We start from the raw sequence: 21744 nt of genomic DNA, 5'->3' as shown, positions 1-21744 counted from the left end.
AGAAAGAGAGACAGAGAAAGAGAAATAAAGGAGAAAGCTGAATAAACAGTGTAATAATGAGTTGATTCATATTCTGGTGTGAGATCCTTATTTCATTACAGACCATTAATAACCATTAATAATCAGCAATGCTCTCTATTACAGTGGTCTTCCTGAAAGTCTGATTGTGAGATAATATAAATGTGAGTATACACACACACATATATATATAATTTTTTGGGGGGAGACAGAGTCTCACTCTGGGGCTCTGAGTAGAGTGCCGTGGCATCATAGCTCACAGCAACCTCAAGCTCTTGGGCTCAAGTGATCATCTTGAGTTTTTCTATGTTTAGTAGAGACAGGGTCTTCTTATTGCTCAGGTTAGTCTCAAACTCCTGAGCTTAAGAATCCACCTGCTTTGGCCTCCCAGAGTACTAGGATTACATACAGGCATGAGCCACCATGTCTGACCTAGTTTATATTTTACGAAGAACTTACATTGGGATAATATTCCATCATAAGCAAATACTCCATGTGGTCTTCCTGAAAGTCTGATTAAGAGCTAATATAAATGTCAGCTTGTATTTTACAAAGGACTTACATTGGGATAATACTCCATCACAAGTAAATACTCCATGCGTCCATCTGCAGTGACTCTCTCATCTCCAACTATAAAGCGAGCTATATTGTCATGTTCCATCAAAGGCACTCTGTAAATGTTTTTCTCATTGATAAAATTCTGACGGTTTGCAAAAGAAAACACTTTTACAGCAACTGGACGCTCATCCAAGGAACCTTTATATACTGCTCCGTATCTACCCCGGCCAATCAGCTGAAAGTGTTTTAGAGAAAGCAAGATAGTAATACCACAATTCAACAAAGTTACAAAATAATAAAGTACAAATCTACATAGTATGCCATAGATCTCTAAAGTTTGCAGTTTACCTCATTATGAAGAAAATAATAAAGTCCCTATCTGGTAGGATGGAGTTCCTATCAGATCCAGCCTGTGCATAAGTAACGACTATAAAGTCTGTACAAAATAAAAAAAAATAAAAAAGATCTAAAGGCACTAGAGAATAAACAAAAACTGACAGATACCAAGAGGCATCTGGCTTAGAAGAAAGAAATGGCACAAAGCGAGCTACTCATTTTTATGGCTTTTAGCCTGAGGCAGGCTGAAATTGGGACTGTGTAGTAAGTAATGTTTTTGGCCCTGAGAACCCAAGGACATAATTTGGGGCAACTGCAGCTGCTGAAAAGTAAGGGGAGAATGCTGGAAAGGACAAAGTCAGAGGACGAAACCCTATGAATACATTGAATAGACTCTAGTTAAAGATAAAATAACTGGACTGAAATTTGAGTTTCTTCCTAAGAGACAGTTTGGACTATGTGTCCAACCAAGTTAATTGTTTACTAAAACAAACAACAAAAATCAACACACTTTAGAAGACCGTAACAGCGTCTCCAGCTTCCACAATATAATATTCACAACATCTGGGATACAGTAGAAAATTACTCAACACACAAATAAGCAGCAAAATGTAACCTATTCTCTTAATTTTTGATTTCTGGTGATAACTCTTACCTTTTAATGAAACAGGTTAGGCATTTATGATTATTTAAGAATGTGTGTAATATGTCATTCACTATTTCCAGGTCAAAATTTAATATATAGACAGACTGTCCTTGCTCTATTGCCCAGCCTAGAGTATAGTGCAGTGATCATAGTTCACTGTAGCCTTGAACTCCTGTGCTCAAGTGATTCTCCTTATTTAGCCTCTCGAGTAGCTGGGACTATAGGCATGTGCCACCACTCCTGGCTAGTTTTTATATTTTTTGTTTTGTTTTGTTTTTTGTGGTACAGTTAGGGTCTTGCTCTTGCTCAGATTGGTCTTCAACTCCTGACCTTAAGGCATGGAGCCACTGTACCCTGCCATGGTTTAAGACTTTTAACACAGCTTCTAATATATTACCAAATGAAACTCAAATTTTATGGGATATATAATAGCCATATGTATCTATAAAAATATATAATATATGCACAGACAAAGAATATTTATTTGGCACCTACTCTGTATTCCTTGCTGGCCATAACTCTTCTCCAAATTTCAAGTCTTTATTCCAATACTCTGTTCAAATCTGTACTCAAAAGTCATCCTCTTTCTAAATATACTTTCTTCTTAAAAGCCCCTTTTCATCGTTTTCTTTTTTTTTCATCATTTTCTTATCTCTTTCTTATCTCTTTATCCACATTACTTTTCTTCACAGCACTTACTACTACTTGAAATTATATATTCATTTAGTTATTTGTAGAACATAGGCTAGAACTAGAACATAACCCTCCACAGGGATATCTGTATTGTTTACCTACATTCCTAGTGCCCAGAATAGGCGTTGGCACAAAATTGATACTAAATAAATATGGGTTGAATAAATGAATGAAGTCACTGTCCCAGGTAAAATGTGAAAGTAGAAAGAAAAGTCCATAATCTAAGAGCAATCTTACCTCCAACAGTTTGAGATTATCTAGGTCAAGAGAGGGCTCTGATGCTGCTGCCTCCATCATGTTCATACTGTGAAGACCTTGTTTACGATCTCCTATAGGAACAGGAAAAAAGGAATTACTAATGTATAACTTTCTTAAAATAGAGATGTTTATCACACTTTTTATTAAATTATAGGTAAAAAGAAGAGTTGCAGAAGGGTGGCAGCAGGGTGGCAGCAAGACTTATGCCTAACATTAATGGGAATAAAATTACTTACTAAACTAGGAAACATGTATAAGTGAAGATGAATGATAAATAGCATGAAAACTGAATTCTGGAAGGTGCTTCAAGTATGACTTAGTTCAAAAGTTTAAAACCCCGAATATATTGCAAAAACTTTAAAGTAGACTTTATTAAAGTTATTCAAATTAATGCATGGGTACTGATTTCCAAAATAGCCCATTGAAACTAAAGTTTATTAGAACCACCTGGATATTTGATGGTACTGAGAAATTTCTGTTATTTTTTTCAGATATGAAAATAGTATTAATGGTGATATATTTTGTAAGTCCTTATATTATACAGATAATACTAAAAAAAAAATTTTCTTTTTTTTGTCGAGACAGAGTTCTACCCTATGCCCTGAGCAGAGTGCAATAGCATCGTAGCTCACTGTAACCTTAGACTCTAGCTGTGGGCATCCTGCTGCCTCAGCTTCCAAAGCTGCTGGGATTACAGGTGCTCGCTGCAGCGCCCAGATGGGTTTTCAATTTTTTTCATGAGTCAGGGTCTCACTCTCGTTCAGACAAGCCTCCATCTCCTGAGCTCAAGCAATCCTCCCACCTCAGACTCCCACAGTGCTGGGATTAGCACCTGGCAATACTAAAATGTTTGTGGATATATATAATATCTATGATTTTCATCAAAATAATACAGTCACATTGAAAGGGGTTGTGACTACTAATTTAGATGAAACAATATTGCCATTATGCGGTAACTATTGAAATTGGATGATAAATATTTTATGTAAATTTGAAAATTTTCATAAAAACTGTGGAAAAAAAGTTTGTTAGAAAGAAGGCTGGGAGCTGTTGTAGTGCAGAGATTTTCTTTCTTTAGCATTTAACATGGAAATTTTAAAAGGGGAAAAATAAATTCTGATTAGATAGCATATTTAATAAATGTTAGAACAACAAGTAGTATTTTTTACCTGTCAACATTCTGTATCCAAAACATAAGGCAACTATCAAAACAGCTAACACAGAGACTGATGCCAAAGCAATGATTATTGTCTCATCTCGGTTAAATGAATGAGGTGGACCTAAAAAAAAACAACAACAAATTTTAAAACACTGTCATCTTTTTTAAAAAGTATTTTGTTAAATACTGAGTACCCTATAGAAAAGCTGCGTCAGTATATAATCAAATCAGCAATGTTTCTGCATCAAAGGATATGAAAGAAAAAATAAATTTGTGATTCTTGCGAACTGTATCAAGGAAGAACATAGACAGGATCACATAACATTTAACAGCATAGTCTTAAAATCACATCTGGTTTTAAATCCTGGCTCTACACTCAGATTTTGCTCAGTGGGCAGAGTAAAATATTTCACTGTTCTGTGCCTTAGATTCCTCATTTGTAAAAATAGTACTCTGTATCTCCCAGTTTAGCTTTGAAACTTAGAGGGGAGCCTAAGTGATTACTTAGTACATGAATATATTATCCTTACAATAAATAAGCTTATGTTTATTAATATTCATATACTATTATTAAGGATGAAAGCATGACTTCACAGGTAATTAAATCTGAAATGATTGAAGCTCAGTTCTTCCACTCAATATGAGATCTTGGGAAAATTTCTTCACCTAAGTTTACTCACTTGCAGAATGAGAGTACACATATCTAAATTGCAGGACTGTCATGAACATGTGAACAATTTATAGTGTTAATTTCATTCTGTCGGTCAGATATAGGGAGCAAATACCATTTAGAATGAAGGTCAACAAACTAGAAGACAGCGAGTAGAATAGTGAAGGTATGAGAACTCTGAACTTCTTTGGAATTGCTTGAGAAAATAATCAGATTCAATTATTGCATGTTTAGGGACAGCAGTCTTTTAGCTCATCATATATATAAAAAAAACAACTATGGCTTACAAACACACCTGTCTTAAATGGAATGAGTTACCTTATGAAATAGCTGTTCATTGTTTTACTAGAGGCAATCATACAGTGTTTGATAATACCAACTAGCTTGATGATTGCTAATATCCTTAGTATCGTCATTTGGTTGTCAACCAAAATCAAGACCACTGTATTGGACATTGTGTGTTGTATTAAAATTAGAAACTTCTATGGCAAAGTAAAGGCTATGGAATTTCCTCTGATGGGCATTCCTGTTCTAAATGAATTTATTTGCCTCAGTCAAATTAAGCGCAGTTGCATATTAAAATCTCTAACTAATGGCTTGGCACCTGTAGCACAATAGTTACGGAGCCAGCCACACACACAAAGGCTAGCGGGCTCGAACCCGACCTGGGCCAGCTAGACAACAACGACAACTGGAACAAAATAGCCGGGCATTGTGGCGGGTGCCTGTAGTCCCAGGTACTTGGGAGGCTGAGGCAAGAGAATCTCTTAAGCCCAAGAGTTTGAGGTTGCTGTAAGCTGTAATGCCATAGCACTCTACTGAGGGTGACATAGTGAGACTCTCTCTCAAAAGAAAAAAAAACACTCTAATATTTCTATAGAAGCATCTGCTGAAGCACCAAAATACTTATAATTTGCAGGATATCTATTAGGCATTAATAGACCTTAACATACTGATAAGCATCCCCCATTTTCAACCCTTAGAGTAATTTATAGACAGAAAAGCTACAATCTAAAAGAAGAGACCAGGCTTGCGGCCTGTAGCTCAGCGGCTAGGGTGCCAGCCACATACACCAGAACTGGCAGGTTCGAATCCAGCTTGGGCCTGCCAAACAACAGTGACAACTACAACAAATAGCTGGGCGTTGTGGCAGGCGACTGTAGTCCCAGCTACTTGGGAGGCTGAGGCAGGAGAACTGCTTAAGCCCAAGAGTTTGAGGATGCTGTGAGCTATGACACCACCTTACTCTACCCAGGGTGACAGCTTGAGATTCTGCCTTACAAAAACTTAAAGATAAAAATAATATATATATAAAAATAGAGAACAGTGTCAGCAAGGATGTGGAGAAATTTAAAGTCTTGTACATTGCTGGTGGGAAATAAAATGTGGTATAGATAAAGTAGAAAACAGTCTGGGGGTTTCTCAAAAACCTAAACATAGAATTACTATAAGATCCAGCAATTCCAATCCCCCAAAAAGAATTGAAAATGTGTGTTCAAACAAAAACTTCTTTTTTTTTTTTAATTTGGCCGGGGTTGGGTTTGAACCCGCCACCTCCGGCATATGGGACCGGCGCCCTACCCGCTGAGCCACAGGCGCCGCCCCAAACAAAAACTTCTATATGAATGTTCATACTATCACTATTCACAATAGCCCAAAGTGGAAACAACACAAAAGTTCATAAATATAATGTGGTATATCCATATAATGGATGTACAAAAGGTTGTATATTCTGATTCCACTAACATGAAATACCCAGAATAGGTGAATCCACAAAGACAGAAAGCAGATTAGTAGTTGCTAGGGACTAGGGGAGAGGGAAATAAAGAGTGACTAGATAAAGTGTTTCCCTTATGAGACCATGAAAATGTTTTGGAATTAGATAGAAGTGATGGTTGCATAACACTGTCAATGGACTGAATGGTATACTTTAACATGGTTAATTCTATGTTATGTAAATTTTACCTAATTAAAAAAACTAACTTATTTAGAATTTGCAAAATCCAAAAGAAAAACTCTATTTTTAAAATACTTAATTACACACATACCTCTCTACATAATAATTCATGGGTTCTTTACTATAAGATATACACAAATATTTTATGTGCTGATCTTCCCTTCTCAATACTGTCAAATACTTCATTTTTTTAGGTAATTCTAAAACTTTCAACTATGATGTAAGACAATCAAAACTATTCCAGATCCACTATTATGAACCTGCCACTCCATCAGACTGAATGAAATGTGATGTTATGAAGTATTCTAGAACTGAATTATAAAGGTATTAGTCTTTTTAAAAACATAAACAAACCAACAAGTATATATATTTTTAAATTTTAAGGAAAAAAACTAACCTTTATCACAGTACTTCTCAAAGTAAAAACAGAAGGCATAGCCGATGCAGGTGGCTTGCCTGAGCCCACAGATTCAAGACCAGCTGGAGCCAGAGCAAGACCCAGTCTCAAAAAATATCTGGGGGTTGTGGCGGGCGCTTATAGTCCCAGCTACTTGGTAGGTTGAGGCAAGACAATCGCTTAAGCCCAAGAGTTTGAGGTTGCTGTGAGCTGTGACACCATAGCACCCTACTGAGGGCAACAAAGTGAGACTCTGTCTCAAAACAAAACAAAACAGGGCAGTGCCCGTAGCTCAGTGGATTGCTTGAGCTCACGAGTTCGAGACCAGCCTGAGCAAAAAGTGAGACCCTGTCCTTACTGAAAATAGAAAAACTGAAACAAGAAGATCACTTGAGCCTAAGAGTTGGAGGTTGCTATGAGCTATGACACCACAGCACTCTACCCAGGGTGACAGCTTGAGACTCTATCTCAAAAAATAAATAAATGAATAAATAAGTAAATAAGCAAATAAAAATTTAAAAATAAACTATCTCCCAAGGGACTCTCCCTGCCCCCAGCCCATCTCCATGGATTGTGGCTTCAATATATTAATTTGGGGGAAAGGACACAATTCAGTTCATAGCATGCTATAATGGGAGGTATTAGTAATAGGAGAAACTGCAGGGGATGAGAATCAGATACATGGTAACTCTGAGATTCCCTGGGCAAATGTTTTGTAGACTTACAATTACTCTTTTATAAAAGTCTAGGCTGAACATGGCACCTCATGCCTGTAATCCCAGCACTTTGGGTGGCAGAGGTAAGGGGATTGCTTGAGGACAGGAGTTCAAGACCATTCTGGGCAAGACAAAATGAGACTTTCCATGGGCGGCACCTGTAGCTCAAAGGAGAAGGGTGCCGGCCCCATATGCTGGAGGTGGTGAGTTCAAACCCAGCCCCAGCCAAAAACTGCAAAAAAAATGAGACTCCCTCTCTTTACAAATAACGGAAGTATTTTTAATTAGTATTAGTTACTTGGGAGACTGAGGCAGAATGGCTTGAGCCAAGGAGTTCAAGTTTGCAGTAAGCTATGATTGGGCCACTGCACTGTAGCCAGAGCAAGACCCTGTCTCTAAAAAAGAAAAAGTTTAAAAACTTTTAAAATGTATTAAATAATAAAAGCAAGATTAGCTGAAGATTACTAATTTAAATTACAGAGATATTTTTAAGTAGATGAACTTTGCTTTGATATTCACTGCCTAGTAGAATGCTAAATATGACAAGAACAAGCAATCTCAAATAAACATTCACCATGGAGGGCCTCTCAGTCTTTTTCCCCTTTCCTCTGCCTTCTTTGAACCACTCTGTACTTTTAGTGTCTTCTTTCTCCAGGCTTCTCCTTTTTGTGCTTTACTTTCTTTTCCTTTTTGTTGTTGTTGAGATTAGGTCTTGCTCGGGCTAGCTAGCCTCAAACTCCTGGGCTCAAGCAGTTCTTGTACCTTGGCCTCCCAAGTAACTGGGACTATAGGCATGCACCATTTTGACTGGTTTGTCCTCCACTTTCCATCTCCTGCATTTTCTCTCTTTTGACTCTAATGACCCTTACTCTAATGTAAGAACAAAAGGCATAGGATTTTGTTTATAAAACTCAGAGCATTATTTGCTGATTTTTTTTTGTAATTTTTTGGCCGGGGCTGGGTTTGAACCCGCCACCTCCGGCATATGGGACCGGCGCCCTACTCCTTGAGCCACAGGCGCCGCCCATTTGCTGATTTTTTTTTAAAGCAAAATACTGTGCCTTTTTTTTGTTTTGTTTTGGAGACCGAGTTTCGCTATGTCTCCCTCGGTAGAATGCCATGGCATCACAGCTCTTGGGCTTAAGCGATTCTCTTGCCTCAGCCTCCCAAGTAGCTGGAACTACAGGCGCCCACCACAACGCCTGGCTACTTTTTGGTTGCAGTTGTCATTGTTGATTTTAGCTGGCCCGGGCTGGGTTCAAACCCACCCGCCACAATGCCTGGCTATTTTTAGAGATGGGGTCTTACTCTTGCTTAGGCTGGTCTTGAATCATGAGCTCAGGCAATCTACCCGCCTCAACTTCCCAGAGTGCTAGGATTACAGGTGTGAGCCACCGTGCCTGGCTCAGAGATAGTTTAGACAAAGTCATGAAAGTGGGGCCCTCATTATGAGATAATAAAAGACACCAGACCCTTTCTATGTTTTTTCTTCTCTCTCCCTTCATCTCCACCTGTTCCCCAATATGTGAGGACAAAGCAAGAAGGCATGCTATCTGCAAGCCAGGAAGAGAGGCCTCACCAGAACTTTACCATGCTGTCATCTTAATAGTGGAATTTCAGCCTCCATTATTGTGAGAAGATAAATTTCTGTTGTTTACGCCATATAGTCTGTGGTATTTTGTTTAGCAGCCCAAGCTAACCTATGCTACAACTGAGGAACCAATTTTAATACCCCATTATTCTTTTTTTTTTTTTTGTGGTTTTTGGCCGGGGCTGCGTTTGAATCCGGCACCTCCAGCATATGGGACTGGCGCCCTACTCCTTGAGCTACAGGCGCCGCCCAATACCCTATTATTCTTAAACTGATAGTTTACATTAGGATTCACTATTTGTGTTGTATAGTTCTATGGGTTTTGACAGATGCAGAATGTCATGTATACACCATTACAGTATAGAACAGAATAATTGCATTATCCTAAAAGTGTCCTGCGCTCCTCCTATTCATTACCCCACTCCCTTGGCAATCACTGATCTTTATGCTGTGTCTATAGTTTTTTGTTACCAGTAATATAATAATAATAATAATAATAATAATAATAATAAAACAACAGTGATTTAAAAATTCAAATATGGCACTATCTCTAAAAATGTGAGTTGAGCCAAAAAGGTTTTAATGGGAGTGATTTAAACATGGTCTATAAGTGCTAGTTTTATCTGGCATAAAAAGCAAGATAGCCTGGAGCAACATTTTTTCCTGTGTATACTACTGGAATAGAAATATTAGATACTACATATATTCTACATATGGCCTAATCTTTGAAAATGAAAATATGGGCTCGGCGCCTGTGGCTCAAGTGGCTAAGGTGCCAGCCACATACACCTGAGCTGGCGGGTTTGAATCCAGCCCGGGCCCGCCAAACAACAATGATGGCTGCAACCAAAAAATAGCTGGGCGTTGTGGCGGCCGCCTGTAGTCCCAGCTACTTGGGAGGCGGAGACAGGAGACTCGCTTGAGCCCAGGAGTTTGAGGTTGCTGTGAGCTATGACGCCACAGCACTCTACCCAGGGCAACAGCTTGAGGCTCTGTCTCAAAAAAAAAAAAAAAAGAAAAAAGAAAATGAAAATATGGAGTGAGGTCTCTGAGCTTGATGTGATTCCTCTGTTTAGCTGGATAGGAAGAAACATGTACACCTAGTGTTTCCCCACATCTAAGAGACTTTCTTGGATACATCAGCTGAATTGATTTTTGGAATATGTAGATTAAATAACTGAATTAATCAATTCATGTAAATACAGTTTCTTTAACAATTATACTTTATATTTCCCATTGAATATTTTGGAGATATTTAAACAACATACTCAAAACTAAATTCCTTATCTTTACCCATCCCAAGCTGGCTTGTCTTTCATATTAATTCCACTAAAAATAGTACAGGACATTCAGAAATGCTGAAAAAGAGGCAAAGGCAAATGAGTACCTGTCAATTAAACAAGTCTTTTAACTTGAACCATTTTATATCATGAAATGCTCTTAAAAATACAAAGCACTTTTCCTGCTTTCCTAAACTAAATATACTGAAGTAAACATCTACAGGATGTTTACTTTTTGACTATCAATTAGTCTACAGTGATACTATTAGGGATTACAAGGGATGCTCAGACCATTGGGGTTTTAAAAAAATTGTGTCCGATTTCCAATTTTTCCATCTTGTCTTTTGTCTGCTATCTCTTTTTAATATTGTCAATATGCTTGCCTTAAAGTGTTTTAGAATCTAGTATGGGCTTTAAAAGCAGATGGCCTAACTTGTTATAAATGAATGCAAAGTGTGAGAAAACAGACTAACAGACTCACAAACCTAACAGACTTTCCTAAAAAATTACTTGAATTTTCCTACAAGATTCTGTAGCATTTTTCTTGCCAGCTTATAGAATTTTAGACTGTTTGCTGGTTCTTGGCTGTATATCAGACATATACAAGTATCTACGTAAGTAAGCCATTATTATTGTACTACCTCACTCCCCTAATCTCCCATTAAATAGCAATTTAAAATACTTGTAACTTTGTAAGTGCACACGAACTTTATGAACATACTTTATATTGGAAATCTCCATGTCATCACTAATTTGTTTCCATTTGAAATAGAGTCTGGGTGTGGTGGCTCACACCTGTAATTCTAACACTCTGGGAAGCCAGAGCAGGTGAACTGTCTAAGCTCACAAGTTCGAGACCAGCCCGAGCAAGAGCAAGACACCATCTCAAAAAAAAAAACCAGCCAGTTATTGTGGCGGGCAACTGTGGTCCCAGTTACTTAGGAGGATGAGGCACAAGGATCACTTGAGCCCATGAGTTTGAGGTTGCTGTGAGCTATGATGCCATGGCTCTCTACTGAAGGCAACAAAGTGAGAATGTCTCAAACACACGCACACACGTTTAGGGGATATATGTGTATTTCAAAGTATTTTGTGGTACTAAAAACCAGAAATGGAGAAGGACACAAAAAATAAGAGATTTTCCTTTTAACCTTATACCTGGGGCTGAAAGTTTATAGCCTATATAAATTCACATGTTAAAGCCTAAATCCCTAATGTGATGGTATATACAAGTGGGGCTTTGGGGAAGTAATTAGATCATGGAAGTGCAACTCTCATGAATGGAGTTATTTAATGCCTTATAAAAGAAGGATGAGACATGAGATTTCTCTCTCTTTCTATCTGCTGCCACCCCCTGCTATGTGAGAATACAACCAGGAAGCAGCCATCTACAAACCAGGAAGTGAACTCTCACCAGACACCAGATCTGCTGGTACCTTGATCTTGGACTTCACAGCCTCCAGAACCAAGGTACTCTGTTACAGACATTCAAACTGACTAAGAACATTAGTAGGAAAATTTGTCCTGAGGCATTATGTCAAAGATTAGCAATGATGATGGACAGTGATTTAACTTTTAAACTATGATTGACATTATCATAAACAATCAGTTGTTAGAAAATAAGTATTCTATACTTCCAAAATAGTCTAGGTAACAGTGGTAAAGTGGCTTAGTGGAAAGAACTCTTAAGTTTTAATCCTACTTTAGGCACTATGGACAAATTATATAATTTTTCTGGACTCTTCTTTATTTATAAAATAAAGTAGTTATAGAACACTAAGACCATTTCTAGCTTACCGAGCTCCAGTGAAGGAGAAGGGGAATAGATAAAGAGGTCTCTGTATCATGACTCATACAAGCCACAATGTCTGCAAATCAACTTGTGGGAAATCGCCCAGTAAGCAACTGGCTACAAAAGCTGTGCAGAAGAGAGCTCCCTCTACAGCAGTGGTTCTCAACCTTCATAGTGCTGCAGCCCTTTAATACAATTCCTGTGGGTTGTGACCCACAGGTTGAGAACCGCTGCTCTATAGAATAGGTGAAAAAATGACATCATTAAAGGGTTGTTCGTGTGGCACTCTGAAATTAGGTCTTAGCAGAAGTTTTCTAAACTTGTGAGGCAAACTTCTCTTCCAGCATATGGAGTGAGAAATTGTTCAAGATTTCAAAACAGATCAGCATATTTCAAGTGCAGCTATTGGTGTTTTGCAGAACACAGTGAGGCCTTTATGGTAGGTCATGATGAATACATCAACCTGTGTGCTATCCATGATAAATGTGTAACAATTATGCCAAAAAATATCCAGCTAGCACACTGCATTCTCAAAAACAAATTTACTCTTCTTCCTAGTATTGGTAGCTCTGAATATTAGATATTTTTTCCCTCAATGAATCAAAAAGTGCCTAAGTATATGGTTGTAAGTGGAAAAATAGTGGACAGAAATTAGGTATTGGCAGTTTTACCGTTTTTATTTGTGGGTGAATTTTCAGTATAAATGTGGAGGCATAAAGCATTAATGCAAGTCAAAACATTTCAGTGAACAAGTTTCAGCAGTTTAATGTAATAATAATTATAAATAAATTTGTCAATCTTTTCTGGATGATGCTAGCGTTTGGATTTTTTTTTTGGACAGAGTCTCACTATGTTACCCTTGGTAGAGTGCCAGGGCATCACAGCTCACAGCAACTTCAAACTCTTGAGCTTAAGTGATTCTCTTGCCTCAGCCTCCCAAGTAGCTGGGACTACAGGCGCCTGCCACAATACCCGGCCATTTTTTGGCTGCAGTTGTCATTGTTGTTTAGCAGGCCCGGGGTGAGTTCGAACCCACCAGCCTGGGTGTATATGGCCGGCACCCTAACCACTAAACCAAGCCTAGCATTTGGATTTTTAAAGGGTAAATTTCTTGACAGGGAGGGGTGGCTCATGCCTATAATCCTAGCACTCTGGGAGGTCAAGGCTAGAGGATCCCTTAAGCTCAGGAGTTCAAGACTAGCCCAAGCAAGAGCAAGATCTTGTCTCTAAAAAATAGAAAAAATTAGCTGGGCATTATAGTGGATGCCTGGTGTCTCAGCTACTTGGGAGGCTGAGGCAGGAAGATTGCGTGAAGCCAGGAGTTTGAGGTTGCTGTGAGCTAGACTGACAGCACAGCACTATCTCCAGTAAATACATACATAAATAAAAATTTTAAGAAATTAAATTTCTTATTGATGGTGTTTGTAGCATTTGTATCTTACAGTAGTAGATTCAATCCATTCACTATACTCTTGTAACTGAGCTGTCCTGCATTCAAGTATATGTTTTTAATGCTGCCTGACTTTTGTGCTGTTCCTGTAAGTTTGCTATTAAACTATAAAATAGGGCGGCGCCTGTGGCTCAGTCGGTAAGGCGCCGGCCCCACATACCGAGGGTGGTGGGTTCAAACCCGGCCCCAGCTGAACTGCAACCAAAAAAAAAAAAAATAAAAATAGCTGGGCGTTGTGGCGGGTGCCTGTAGTCCCAGCTACTCGGGAGGCTGAGGCAAGAGAATCGCTTAAGCCCAGGAGTTGGAGGTTGCTGTGAGCTGTGTGATGCCATGGCACTCTACCGAGGGCCATAAAGTGAGACTCTGTCTCTAAAAAAAAAAAAAAAAACTATAAAATAAAAATTAAGTGGTTATACTGGGTGACTTTTAAGCTCCTTCTACTTCCAAAGTTCTGTGAATCTTCTAATATTTTTTGAAGGCTCAGTATTCTTTGCTTTTATTTTCAAATTTATAAAATAAGATGCAACACAACTTCTTCATGAAGTATTCATTCAAAATCTGAAATATTAATTATTAAATCATAATGGGGAAGATGAAAAAAGTGTCAAAATAGATTTTTAAACATGTTTAAAACCATACTAATGGTTAAATATTTTAAATTAAAACCTTTCCAAGGATATTTCACATGGGCTAAAAATATGAGATCCCTGAATAGCTGCCAGGAAAAATATTTCAGTATGTGTATTCATGTGTGCATGCGCAATAAAAGCAGCCTTTAACTAGAAAACTCCAAATTTTTGCTTTTCGTTTCTTTTAAAAAAGCCTTTTTATGTTGTATATGCTATATATTAATATATGCTATACCTGAATTGTCTTGTTCCCCTAGCTCTAATAATCCTTTTTCCTCCCTATTAGTGTTCTCAGTTAAATACTCAGCCAAATGTAAACACTGCTCTGTATGCTTGTGTGCAATGGCTGAGCTTGTACAAGCAAGTACTTCCTGAATGCAGAACAGACAAGGAACCACTGTCTGCCTCATTGGAGCCTGGGATGTTTCTGTTTACAAATCCTGGAGCCAGGCAGGGGCCACTACTGGAGGCCTGCTGTCTGCTTCCTTGCTACACTCAACCTTTGTCTGGGTCTGAGTCAAAGAAAGAACAACATTGTTACATGTGCAGCAGGCAGCAGCAAAGGGAAGCTTAAATATAACTTAGTAGTGCTTATGTCCTCTCCTTAATCTTTACTGCTATGTACAGAAAGGTATATTGGGGATTAGTTATTTCATTTTGTTTTTGTAAAGAAATGCGCTTTTCATACAAGCAGAGAAAAACATTTAAAGTCAAAACAATTAATGTGATCAGGGTTAAATGAATTCCTTAGCAAAAAATTCAAATTGTTAAAATACTGTTTGTATAACTATGATACATTGTGCAGCTCAATGTTTTGAACAAATATTTTTATTACAAATATATAATGCTGATTTTATTTAATTAATATGCGAGAAATTTTTGCTGGTATTTTATCATTCTTCAACACAAATACTTCTTTTCCCCAATCCCTCTATTTGTACAAATTCCTGTCTGCAACCAGTCTCAGAGGTACCCGCATGTCCTGCACTGGAGAATTCTGACATATGCAGGAAGTTATATTTTTAGTCCAACTCTAATAAAACAAAAACAGACAAACAAAAACTATATAAAACACTTGTAGCAAAATGTATTATAGTAGAGTAAGAAATATTTCTGATTTATACCACTGTGGGTACATTTCAGACGTCCCTTCTTACATACAACAGTTTTCATTTTAAAAGGAGTGAGCAATTTATAACATACACCAAAAAAGAGGTGGTACTAAATATATAGGTGTGCTCTATTGCTCTCTAGATAGATACACTGCCTTTTTGGGTGTGTGTGTGTATATATATATACAGATATGCATTTTTTTTTTGGTAGAGACAGAGTCTCACTGTACCGCCCTCGGATAGAGTGCCATGAGGTCACATGGCTCACAGCAACCTCTAACTCTTGGGCTTACGCGATTCTCTTGCCTCAGCCTCCCAAGCAGCTGGGACTACAGGCGCCCGCCACAACGCCCGGCTATTCTTTTGGCCGGGGCTGGGTTTGAACCTGCCACCCTTGGCATATGGGGCCGGCGCCCTACTCACTGAGCCACAGGCACTACCCCAGATACGCATATTTAACCATATATCTTTTAAGTTTAGAAGGTAACTTTTTGCTTCCTAAAATCCTCCCTTCCGTAAAATAGAAATATCCACCTTTTTGCTAAGGCTTCATGGTAAATAGAGTGACCTCCTGCAGCTTGACTTTTCACATGACCTGACCAGACCCATGAGAAGTTGGCAAATATAAAGGAAGGAGAATTCTAAATTATTCTTAGGTAGTTGGCACTCCTTGTGACCAGGTAAGCCAATGAGAAATTTGTCCTAGGTTGATGCTGCCCCAGACAGAGAAGATCTGAACTGACCCTGTAGCTTGAAGTTCTGCCCAGTGTAGATCAGCCAAACTTTAGCTAATATACATATAGACCTTTGATTGTGAGAATAAATGCTTGTTGTTAAAGCCACTGAACTTAGGGGTGGATTGTCAATGAAGTATTATTACCAATACCTAAGAAATACTTGAGTATACCTACTATTACCCATGCTAATGTCTTTTTATTTATTTTTTATTTTTTGGTTCTTTTTCTTTTTTTTTGTAGAGACAGAGTTTCACTTTATTACCCTCGGTAGAGTGCAGTGGTGTCACACAGCTCACAGCAACCTCCAATTCCTGGGCTTAGGCGATTCTCCTGCCTCAGCCTCCTGAGTAGCTGGGACTATAGGCGCCCAGCACAACGCCCGGCCATTTTTTTGTTGCAGTTTGGCCGGGGCTGGGTTTGAACCCGCCACCCTCGGTATACGGGGCCGGTGCCCTGCTCACTGAGCCACAGGCGCTGCCCCCATGCTAACGTCTTATACAGACATACGCAAATATACAAAACTTTAAATTTTCTAAAAATCAGACACTGAGGAATAGATTATAAGAAAATGTTTTCTTTCTTTTTTTTTTTTTTGAGACAGTCTCACTATGTAGAGTGCTGTGATGTCATAGCTTACAGCAACCTCAAACTCTTGAGCTTATGCGATTCTCTTGCCTCAGCCTCCCAAGTAGCTGAGACTACAGGAGCCCGCCACAATGCCCAGCTATTATTTTGGTGCAGTTGTCATTGCTGTCTGAGTTCAAACCTACCAGCCCTGGTGTACATGGCAAGTGCCCTAACCACTGAGCTACAGGTGCCAACCCTAGAAGAAAATGCTTTTTAGTTCTCTCCAGGTTTTTCTCACAATTGTAGACATATTAACATCCAAACAAATGAGTCTACAAGTAAGACCAAGAACTCTGCTTTTACCTACAGAATGAATTTTTACCATTGGACGAATGAATAATGTTTATTTAAAACATAGCACTTCAGTTGTTTTGTGAGGTATGATATATAACACTCCCCAAAGATCAAGATTTGTTTACCTTTTGTGACATATATAAAAAGTTAAGCTACAATTTTTTTTTTTTTTTTGGCTGGGGCTGGGTTTGAACCCACCACCTCCGGCATATGGGACCGGCGCCCTACTCCTTGAGCCACAGGCGCCACCCTAAACTACAATTTTAAACCTAACTCTGTCTTAAGCACCATTTTCTTAGTTCAATTATATTCTAATTTTCTCTCTGGTGGCCAGGCCCCGTGTCTCACGTCTGTAATCCTAGCACTCAAGGAGGCCAAGGCGGGTGGACTGCCTGAGCTCACAGGTTCATGACCAGCCTGAGACAGACCAAGACCTCATCTCTAAAAATAGCTAGGCATTGTGGCGGGCGCCTGTAGTCCCAGCTACTTGGGAGCCTGAGACAAGAGAATCGCTTGAGTCCAAGAGTTTGAGGTTGCTATATGTCACGGCACTCTAGTAAGGACGGCAAAATGAGACTCTGCCTCAAAAAAAAAAAAAAATTTTTTTTCTCTCTGGGTTAAGTTATAGGAATTCAATATATCATGACTTAAACTTTTTTTTTTTGTTTTTTGTAGAGACAAGAGTCTCACTTTACTGCCCTCGGTAGAATGCCATGGCGTCACATGGCTCATAGCAACCTCCAGCTCTTGGGCTTATGTGATTCTCTTGCCTCAGCCTCCCGAGCAGCTGGGACTACAGGCGCCCGCCACAACGCCAGGCTATTTTTTTTTGTTGTTGCAGTTTGGCCGGGGCTGGGTTTGAACCCACCACCCTCGGCATATGGGGCTGGCGCCCTACTCACTGAGCCACAGATGCCGCCCCATGACTTAAACTTCTTAACACTGTCCTTTTTATTTATAACCATCTTATTCCTTGCTTTTTGTTTAATTATATGTTTTTCCATTTTTTAATATTTCCAATTACCTCAAAATTTGACAGGTAAAGAAAATATTAATAGTGCAGAAAATAGTCTACAACTAACAAAAAGACAAATATTGTACAATTCCACTTATATGAGGTACCTAGAGTAGTCAAATTCTTAAGACAGAAAGTAGAAGGGTGGTTGCTAGGGGTTGGAAGAAGGGACTATTAGGGAGTCATTTATTGGGAATGAAGTTTTAGTTTTGCGAGAGGAAGTGTTCTGGAGATCAAGTGCACAACATGTAAATGCACTTAACACCACTGAACGATACACTTAAAAATGGTTAAGACGGTAAATTTTATATTTAAAAAAATAGTCTAAGAGGATGGCTATCATCTTGATAACTTTTTATTTTTAAAGTATCAAGGATATATACATATAAAGGATATGAATAAGAATAAGGACATATATACAAATAAAGACTAAAACTCAGTAATATAATTTTCAGTATTTGTAAAATGATTTATAGATACTATTAGTACTCATTTCATTTTATAATTATTGGTACACCTGCTGTCAAATCTACCCATACCTTTTCCCTGCATGCCCCACCCCCAACAGGCAGGAGTTCATGGCTGGAAGTAATAAAGAGGATGAGAAACAAAATCTTATTTATATCTTTTCCCCCAACATTTTCACAGTGACTTATATGTATAGTGTGTATTCAATGCCTGTTCATGAAATGAAAAAAATACATGAATGAATGGTGGGGAACACTGACAACAAAATTATACTAGAAATAAAGTAGACTAGAATAGTGGGGGAGGGGTCACATTGGTAACTCCCCAGTCTGGAAGACTGACCTGTCAGGAAAAGCCTTAATAAGATGTCCTATATTTATTTGTTTATACTAGCTATCACGGTTTCCTTTTGAGCACAATAAAATACCTTTCAAGTTAGTTCTCAACTTCACTACATGCAACTGAATCTTCCTAGCATTTGCCGCTCTCTAGTGTAGAACACATTTATCTAGAAGTCAGGTGTCGATATGTCCTGAACTCGAGATATCTCTCAAGTTTAAACATGTTTTTTATTTTTTTAATTTTTGTATAGGTAATATACTGGATGTGAATTTATTTCAAGAAACATGGTGAAAAGTCTCCATACCTCTACCCCATCAACCCACATTCCATATACATACACTCATATATATACAAGTACTGTCTGTACTTTGTTGTATATTCTTACAGAATTTCTTTCACATGTAGAAGCAAATAAGAATGTATGGTCATATCCTACCACTCCTTTTTTTAAATACTTAACAATATACCTTAGAGATCTTTCTTTTTTTTTTTTTTTTTTTTTTTTTTTTTTGTTTAAAATGTAAAGTTTATTTGCTCAGTACACCAAATAGGATGCAAGCACTGTCATGACAAATATACAGAAATATGCAGATCAACATAAAACAGTAACCTAGTTTAAATGAAGGGAAATCTCTTTGAATGTTATGACAACATACTCCCAAAAAGAATCTTTTCTTCAGTTAAGTTAATATACATTTCAATAAAATAAAGGGTAAGAGATTAGTGGAAGTTAGCTTGTGAATTTTTCTTAAAAATAAAATTCCAACTCTATTAATCCATGCTAGCTAAACACTATAACTAAAATTTCCATGTAAGTGGAAAAGGAGACGAAGCAGTTAGTTACCTTTTTTGCTTGAACAGTTCAGAGGAAAATGGTTACTACAAATACAGCAGGCAAACTGTTAGACTGACCCATCTAGAACATAGTGTGTCAATTTCAGCCTCAGACTGCGCTAAATGCTCATCATTAGTGTGGCACATTTTGGTCCATGATGTGGTTTAATGCCAAGACAGATCCCAGTTTGTTATAGAAACACATAGATTACTGTTGCTTTTTTTTGTTTTAAATATATATATATTTTAAAAAGCCAGGTATACTTCCACAGACAAAGGCAGCTTTCCTCAGGAGGAATTTACAGGAAATAGTCTGGGGTGCGCCGTGTAACGTGAGGCTCTCCGCGACGAGGTGCTGGGTCAAACTGAAGGAAGGAATATTTTAAAGTATCGTCTAATTCCATGATAGCAGCTTGATTCCCACAACGATAGCAGTAATTGGGTGCACTGAAAATTGTAACCACATTCCGATCATGACACCAATTGTATCCCTCCATTACAAGCTGGTGAGCACGAGAAACCAGAGTGAGGCCATTGGCATGGTTAAACGTTTCAGAAATGTCTTGTCCAAATGTGTAGCCAGCACCACGTGGTGAAATACCCCACCCACCACGATCATCCGGATCTGACCATAACAGATCACACATTGGGCCCTCATGTGGTACTTCCTGTAAGCGATCCAGGGCTCTTATATGATCCAGTGTGTCTATGGATGGAGAGAGGCCACCATGGAGGCAGAATATCTGTCCATCTACTAAAGCTGTAAGTGGAAGATAATCAAATAGATCGGTAAAATATTTCCAAACATTGGCATTCCCATATTTTCGTAGACATTCATCATAAAAGCCATATACTTGGGTAATTTGTCGGCTTTCATGATTTCCTCTCAATATTGTAATGCGTTCTGGATAACGCACCTTTAATGCTACAAGAAGAGTGACAGTCTCCACTGAATAATAACCTCTGTCCACGTAGTCACCCATGAATAAATAGTTTGTATCTGGTGATTTCCCACCAATTCTAAAGAGTTCCATAAGATCATGAAATTGACCGTGCACATCTCCACAAACAGTAACAGGACAACGAACCTCTTGCACATTTGATTCTTTTGTTAGAATTTCTTTAGCCTTTTCGCACAGCGTCCGCACTTGGTTTTCGTTAAGTTGTTTACACTCGTTCAGCTGCTCGACCCACTGGTCCAGCTCCTTGGTGAACGCCTTATCGTCCATGGCGGCCCGATCCCTTCCCGCCGCCTCCCTCCCCCCTCCCCGCCCCCACCCGCCCCGGCCCCGGACGCTGCTCCCCTCTCCCGCCGCCGCCCGCTCCCAAGCTAGAGATCTTTCTAAACGTAAGAAAGGTAAGCTCTCAGGGAGAGCTTTCAAAATCTTTTTAAAACTTTATACTATTTCATTATACCGTTGTACCAAAATCTTGTAATCTTCCCTCTACTGATGTACATTTAGTTATTTCTACTCTGTTGCTATCATGTGCAATGCTGCAATGAATAACCTCATTTACCATTATTTCAAAATACCTTTATGTATGTAGGACATATTCTCAGAAACTGAGTTTTGAATTTAGATATTCTATCTCCAAAAGAACATAACGATTAAAAAAATTTATAAAATTTGATACAGTTCCATAATCTTTTGGATGCCCTTTCTAAGTTGTTCTTTACATGAAGTAGATTAAGAAAAAGAATATATAATATAAAATGTATTTCAACACTTTAAAACACATAAATGAACCAAAACTGTCACTGCATATGTAATATCAACCATACTCCTGAGAGGTCTCTGTGATTATCTGTGTTTTTTTTTTTTTTTGAGACAGGGTATCACTCTGTTGCCTTGGGTAGAGTGATGCGGCATCATAGTTCACAGCAACCTCAAATTCTTGGGCTCAAGCAATCCTCTGCCTTAGCCTCCCAAGTAGCTGGAACTACAGCTGTCTGCCACAACATTTTTTCCTTTTTTTTTTCTGAGACAGAGTCTCACATTTCACTGTCACTCTTGATAGAGTGCCAGAGCATCATAGCTCACAGCAATTTCAAACTCTTGGGCTCAAGTGATTCTCTTGTCTCAGCCTCCCAAGTAGCTAGGACTACCGTCACCCACCACAATGCCTGTCTATTTTTAGAGACAGGGGTCTCAAACTTGCTTAGG

At 38.5% G+C, this 21744-nt stretch overlaps 2 protein-coding genes across 3 annotated transcripts in view; both read right to left on the bottom strand.

Annotated features, from left to right (window-relative positions):
* BMPR2 (bone morphogenetic protein receptor type 2) overlaps positions 1–21744 on the bottom strand; it is a 196985-nt gene that overhangs the window by 38714 nt on the left and 136527 nt on the right. For both annotated transcript variants that reach the window (XM_053596834.1, XM_053596836.1), the window contains exons 4-6: positions 3679–3789; positions 2489–2580; positions 581–811 (exon numbers count right to left, since the gene is read on the bottom strand). In XM_053596834.1, coding sequence (XP_053452809.1) covers positions 581–811; positions 2489–2580; positions 3679–3789 — 434 coding nt within the window. The remainder of the gene's footprint in view (positions 1–580; positions 812–2488; positions 2581–3678; positions 3790–21744) is intronic.
* LOC128589937 (serine/threonine-protein phosphatase 2A catalytic subunit beta isoform) lies at positions 19239–20893 on the bottom strand. Its single transcript, XM_053596837.1, has one exon. It carries the CDS (start codon positions 20806–20808, stop codon positions 19879–19881), a length of 930 nt encoding a protein of 309 aa, XP_053452812.1. The 5' UTR covers positions 20809–20893; the 3' UTR covers positions 19239–19878.

The sequence above is a fragment of the Nycticebus coucang genome, chromosome 7 (genome assembly GCF_027406575.1).
Source record: "Nycticebus coucang isolate mNycCou1 chromosome 7, mNycCou1.pri, whole genome shotgun sequence".
In the NCBI taxonomy this organism is placed as follows: domain Eukaryota; kingdom Metazoa; phylum Chordata; class Mammalia; order Primates; family Lorisidae; genus Nycticebus; species Nycticebus coucang.
This window is presented reverse-complemented; position numbering and strand designations above follow the sequence as displayed.